Source organism: Crinia signifera, chromosome 1, assembly GCF_055691185.1.
Source record: "Crinia signifera chromosome 1, ASM5569118v1, whole genome shotgun sequence".
NCBI lineage: Eukaryota > Metazoa > Chordata > Amphibia > Anura > Myobatrachidae > Crinia > Crinia signifera.
In genome coordinates this window covers 34,358,702-34,365,480 of record NC_139217.1, presented here as the reverse complement: position 1 = coordinate 34,365,480, position 6,779 = coordinate 34,358,702, and the positions used below count along the sequence as shown (strand labels likewise).

Sequence of the window (6,779 nt, the reverse complement as noted above, 5' to 3'; positions counted from 1 at the left end):
TCATATTTAGCTTATGTAAAGCTGAAATAAGCAGGGGTAAGGCCATTGGCCACCTAGTGACATTCTCCCTTATGCATCACCCAATGCTCTTTCATAAGTCACTGTTTAGTTCAGAAACTGTGGCTATGACCGTATGCAGTCCAGGGACATCTAAATCCATTGGTCCTGTTGTAACCAAGCACCTGAAAATCACACCAGCAAGCAGTGGTGCAAGTAGAATTTTTTTCTTGGTGGTACTGATAGCCTCCACCAAAAATGGGCGTGGTTATGTGTCATGAGGGGGCGTGGTCACACAAAGCTAGAGGAGTGACTAAATGACAATAGTAGCATGGCATCAGGAGACAGGGAATGATAAACGGGGAATGACTGGGGGTGGGTTGGCTCTTGCATGGGGGAGAGCTGGGCAGATTGTGCTTACAATTGTGAAGCCTGCTCTTCATGCTGTCGGCACCGCTGATGCCTGTCAGTGTGACAGGCTAAATCAGCAGTAGCCGGTAGCGGCATACAGCACCAATCATAACGCTGGGTGGGGGGGCTGCGGATGCATTATATTTAGACTTTAAATAAAAATAGAATTGACAGTGGGTCAGGGGGTAAGTGGTACTGCGTACCTGCAACATATTTCTTACAGGTACTCCGTACCACGCCGTACCCCCTTACTTGCAACACTGCCAGCAAGTCACTCCTTATCAAATTCCTCCTCGATTCGGAATGGAGGTAGTCCTACAGGCCATGTCACCTGCATGACTAACTCCTCTTCTTTCCAGGATTCCTCAGTAGGATCCTACAGCAGTGCTACACCTACTGCTGCCGTGGTTGCATCTGTTGCTGCTGGCAGTCGTTCATCATGCAAGAAGGGAAGTCGGAACACCACTACTACTTTCACTAAGCAATTGACCATCCAACAGTCGTTTGTGATGAGGACAGTGTACGACAGCAGTCATCTTATGGCAAAATAGATAACTGTGGCCTTGACAACTATGTTGGTGTTAGACATGCGTCTGGTGTCCACCATTGGTGGAGTTGGATTTGAGCAATTGATGGAGGTAATGTGTCCCTGGTACAAAATCCTGTCTAGATGCCACTTCACTAGGCTGATGATACTCAGGATGTATACAGGAGGTACGAAAAAAGTGTCCAAAGTGTCCACAGTGTTCTGAAAAATGCAGTTGTACCCACTGTCCACTTAACCATGGACATGTGGACAAGTGGTACAGGGCAAACTAAGGACTACATGACTGTGAAAGCCCACTGGGTAGATGTATTGCCTTCTGCAGCAACAGCAGCATCATCTCCGAAACACCAGCCCATTCCAAAGCAGGCTACATTGTGTATCACTGGTTTCACTGAGAGGCACAATAAAAAATGTCTATAAATACCAGTCTTGGTAGTAGGGCAGTTGGCAGGGCAGCAATGTGGCTTGGAGCAAGGCAGATGGCAGTGGTGCATGGTGCCACCAGGAGTTAGCGGGCGGATGGCAGCAGAGCAAACCGGATGTGGGTTGCGGCCTGTGCCTTGTGACCTCTGACCACATCAGGCTGTGCAGAGCTGCACACCAGGGTTGGGAACATCCGAGCAGCATCTGAGCGGGTGTTTAGATGATGCCCAGCATTAGACTGTGAATGCGCAGTCTAATCCCAAAACCCCAGGATTAAAAGCCTGACAATTTTTTAGACGAATCCCAGTATCTCCTCAGTCCCAATCTCGGGATTGTCCGCACTATTTCCAATGTACAGTGTGTACACACTTTCCAGCATATCTTACTCACCTATGTCAAGTCTTGAGTATCATTATTCTGCTGGGCATTAATATTACATGACTAATGTTTCAAAAGAAAAAAAATAGAAAAATCTCATCTGTTTTCAATTGATCTGTTATGACACCAACAAAACAAATTTCCCTTAAGAATTTACCTATACTAATAAATATATTCTTGCCTGATAATTATGCTGATTTTTTTTTTTTTACTATTATTCAAAAACTGTTAGGATATTAATTAGGGGCTTTGGTTAAGGGGCGACTCAGTTACCATACACCTCCATAGCCATAACTGTTCATATATTTTTTTTTTTTTACAGATGCCATCAGGCCAATGTTCTGATAAATGCCTTGATGGGTTCAGAAAAGCACCAAAGGAAGGATATCCTGCATGTTGCTATAACTGTGTTCCATGTTCAGAGGGAGAAATATCCAATAAGAATGGTATATGCAAACTATATTGGACATTTAATGATTGACAGAAGGTCTGATTCAGAAATGCATCAAAACGCTTACCCAGCTATGAATGTGTAGGCAGCGGCTGGGTAAAATATACAAATGTGCCACCTGGATTTGAATTAAGACACCTATTGGGTCATTTAACAGTCAGCACAGACACTGATACAGCTTCATGTCTAAGGTCCCTTTCCAATGGCGGGGGGTCTGCGCATAAGTGTATTTGAGCATGTGCAGACCCCTTTTGTGTTCGCACTGGTAGGGGAGGGAGCGGGGCGGGTGGAAATGCAGGTGGGCCGATGCCTGCTCGGAGCGGGCGGCTAATGCCACATGATGTCAGCACCCATCATGTCTTCGGCGAACTGTGGAGGAAATAAAAAAATAGTTTAGGGACTTTTATTTCTGAAGGCAGGAGAAATCATTCACTGGACCGCAACCATCGACTGATTCTCCTGCTAGCGCCCCCATGCGAGGGGATGTGTTAGTGAACACATCCCCCTCGCATGGTCCCGAGGGGATTCGGCGGCATTAAGGTGCTTGCTAAGTAGTGAACGACCGCTGCGTAGCGAGCCAAACTGCATTACATTTTATATGGCTGCTTGAATAATAATTATAATAATCATTTTAATACATTATAGGACACTGGCAGAAATAGTTTAATTGGTAACTGACAACTCAGGGCAGGATGGCATTCACACTGAATGTTTTCTTAAAGTGGCAAATCTGTCACAACATTCAAGTATTGTTTGGTTCTTACCTGGTTTGTGATTTCTCCTGTCAGTTCAGCTCTGCTCCATGCTGCAAGGAAGTTCTGTGTGGTCTGAGCTTTGCTAATTTATTGCAGTACCTGGGTGCGTCCATGCTGCCAGGCAGTTCAATGTAACCTGACCATTACTTATTGATTAAAGCACCTGAGTGAGACATGCTCAGCCCTCATTGATTGAGGCACCTGTGAGAATCCAGTTCCTTGTGCTTCCTATAAAAGGCAGTCTCTGGCAGAGAGACTCTGCCAGCGTATAGGTTCACAACAGCTCCAGTGTTCCTGTGCCTTATCCATTACCTTGAAATTCCTGATTAATGTATTTGACCTCGGCTTGTTTCCTAACCATTCTCCTGCTAGATCCTTCGGTATCTGACCTGTATTATCCGGTGTATGATCTCAGCTTGCCTAGTGACCATTTTCAGCTTCATCCTAGTATACTGTGAGCTGTGCTTTCCTGTGTATGACCCAGTCTGACCTTGGACTCCCTTTGCCATATACTCTGGTACCTGCTTTGTCCGTTCTGATCTCGACCTGGCTAGCCGGCCACACTTCCATATTTCACCCTTGTTAGTACTTATACCAACTCACAAGGGAAATCTGACCAGGGGGCCATGACCGAAGTGTTGGGCGCCGCAGAAGCCCATATATTATGATTGGTGGGGGTCACTGGCAGAAAAACCCCGGCATGTTTAGACTCTGCGCCCCTGTGTCAGGTCACGCCAAATCCCAAGTTAGGTAGAACAGTACTTCAGTTTGTGACAAAATAATTTCTGTTCCCATATCAGACCTTCATAGAGACACTTTTTGAGATTTTACTTTTGGCAATCATAGGGGCACCAGATGAGCATTGTATACTGTATGCATTTTCCAGAACTGAATAAAAAAAAAAACCTTTAAACTGATTTATTACCTAGAGGGTAGAGTGGTAATGAAAGGTAGAGAGTAATATTTCAAGAAAGAAGGGTAGAGAATGGGAATTAAGAAATTGTAGTTAAAAAGAAAGCATGAAAGAAAAAAAATTGGATAGAGTATATTAGAGGCCATTACTGTTTGAATATTTTATTTGTAACATTTTGTATTCCACAGACACAGAACATTGCACGAAGTGCAGCGACACTGAATGGCCGAATGTTGCAAGGAACCAATGTGTTGCCAAAGCTCAAGTCTTTCTCTCATATGATACGGATGCTATAACCTCAGTGTTCTCTGTCACAGCTGTATTAGTGTCTGCTATAATTGTCCTCATAATTGGAGTATTTATCTCCTTCCAGAACAGCCAGATTGTCAGAGCCAATAACCGGAACCTCAGCTTTGTTCTCCTCGTCTCTCTAGAGTTGAGTTTACTCTGTGTATTCCTCTTCCTTGGTCGCCCAGTGGATATAACCTGCATGCTGCGGCAGATCTGCTTTGGAATCATATTTACTATCACTGTGTCCTCAGTCCTGGCCAAGACTATCACAGTGTGCATCGCTTTTAAGGCCACAAGACCCGGAAGTTACTGGAGAAGATGGATGGGAGTAAAACTACCAAATGCTTTAGTGGTGATCAGCTCATCTGTCCAGGTCCTGAATGGTGTCATCTGGTTGTCAGTTTCTCCTCCTTATCTAGAGTATAACATGGACACATATCCTGGGACTATCATCATCCAATGTAATGAGGGTTCTGTGCTGGCCTTTTATTTCATGTTGGGTTACATGGGATTCCTGGCAGCTGTGAGTTTTGTTCTGGCTTTCATGGTGAGGACATTACCAGACATCTATAATGAGGCCAAGTACATCACATTCAGCATGATGGTGTTCTGCAGTGTGTGGGTCTGTGCCATCCCGGCCTATCTGAGCAGTAAGGGGAAACAGATGGTCATTGTAGAGGTGTTTGCTATATTAGCCTCATGTATAGGGATATTAGGCTGTATATTTTTCCCTAAATGCTATAATATACTGATGAGACCAGAAATAAATAAAAAAAGAAATTGTTTCCATGGGAAACACAATTTTTCGTAGTATAATCTATTATCCTGTAATATGATAGGAACAAAAATAATACAATATGCCTGTTCCATAGATATTTTGTTGCTGTGTTTCTTTTTTTTTTAAAGAAGCACATGCAAAATGAATGTATTTAGTTTAAAAGCACATACTGAACAGAAATATTTGCAGCTGTATATGACAGTGGCAGCAGTAGTGGAACTCTCTGAGACGATGGAGGCTCTTGCCGACAGGCACCAAGCCCTGAAGAGGGCACTTCTCCTCTCTCATTGTATCAGCGTCCAAATCTCCCACTACGTGTTTGTTCTGATCAGAGGAGTCGAAGGAGAGAATTATTAAACTGGGTGAATTTCCAGCCACTGTTTATGTTGCTGCCGTGGTGCAGGAGGTGCCAGCATCTTTGATTGTACTGTCTGCATTCCCCCATTGCACACCTACTATTCCTCCCCAGGGGAGCTTAGCATGTACTACTTGCATGGATGTTGTGTGGGTCACTTGAGTGAAGGCGGGATGATGGTCCAACCTCTATCTTGCATCTGGGCAACTTTGATGAAGTTATGCCACTGTTTTGCAGCAGATGAGTTAGGAGGATTACAGACATGCAAATCTAGCACATTTACGCTTATACTGTACTAAAAAATAGAGATATGTGAATGCGTCTGCATTAGCGGTATATGTCTTATTTATATCTATGCTAACCCAAAACAGAAATATATTTTTTTGCTGATAGATTTTAATGTTAAATCATTAAATACATTTATATTACTCTATCTTTGTTTTATCCATTGACAATGTCATGTCATAAAATTATTAAAAAAAAACACACTTTTGCACCATATACCGGTTACACTTTATTAACAACATTTAGGGCAGTATTCCCCGACAGGGGAAATAGCGACCTCCGCCCATACAATGTTGCCATTTCCGACAGCATTGAAGGTGGATTTCAACAAAAAAGATCCGACTTTAAAACAAGTCAGATCTGTTTTGTCGGAAATGACTGTGGATTCCATGGCTGTTTTCACCGACACCCCCTCTTTTAGCCACCGGGCAGGTGGAACAGTAAATTTCGCCTGTCGAGTATCTGTCAAGCAGAGTAAGATTCCAACTGTCCGGAATTTCCGATAGTCGGAATCCCATATTGAATAAAATGTTTTGTAGTAGATGCCTGTGATGTTTAATACAAAACTTTTTTAATAGTTGCCTTTATCTCTCTTTAGTTTACAGTACATTCTCAGAGTTGATAGCTGTTGTGCAAATTCACAATCCTTTCAATTATTGAACAACTGCACATGCGTTCAGCTCAAAGCATACATGTGCAAGCCAAATAGTGGGGGGGAAAGGATCATGTGATTCTAATCACAATATCCCTGATTCGAGGAGGCCAGTGTTTGAGAGTGGTAATTGTCTGTTTTCTGGGAGTGTCAGAAGAAATGCAGGTGTGCCCAGAAGTTTTCATGGAGGGTCTTTAAAGTCAGCGATGACCGCTTCCTGCATGTTTCTGTCAGATTTGTAGAAAGGTCAGTGTTACTCACATTTGTAGGGACAATCATTTGATGGTTCTGGAATTGCTTATGGATCTGTTGTGGTATTGCAATTACGATTCCATTCACAATTCTCTCCCAAATTTGGCAAGGGGCAAATTTGACTGCATCACCACAAAAAATGACCACTATCACCAAACAGCACTCGTAGATAATAACCAGTCCATATATTTTCTGTTGTAAAATATATTCTCCTTTCTTCCTTCTTTCTCCGTGTGTAAATCAGATGTCCATCATACTCACACTTCAAAAAAGTGGATTCCTCTCATAAAG

The 6,779-nt window shown here is 43.1% G+C and overlaps 1 protein-coding gene across 1 annotated transcript; it reads left to right on the top strand.

The window, feature by feature from the left end:
* The first annotated feature begins 980 nt into the window (after positions 1 to 980).
* On the top strand, positions 981 to 4,977 carry LOC146070581 (vomeronasal type-2 receptor 26-like). The gene is made up of 3 exons (XM_083179392.1): positions 981 to 1,046; positions 2,079 to 2,202; positions 4,064 to 4,977. Exons 1-3 carry the CDS (start codon positions 981 to 983, stop codon positions 4,975 to 4,977), a joined length of 1,104 nt encoding a protein of 367 aa, XP_083035518.1.
* Positions 4,978 to 6,779: the final 1,802 nt, after the last annotated feature.

Coding starts and splice junctions, on each gene's coding strand:
- LOC146070581 (XM_083179392.1), top strand. CDS start 981: ATGTTGGTGTTAGACATGCGTCTGGTGTCCACCATTGGTGGAGTTGGA. Junction 1,047..2,078: donor GATTTGAGCAATTGATGGAG/GTAATGTGTCCC, acceptor TTTTTTTTACAG/ATGCCATCAGGCCAATGTTC. Junction 2,203..4,063: donor AGAAATATCCAATAAGAATG/GTATATGCAAAC, acceptor TGTATTCCACAG/ACACAGAACATTGCACGAAG.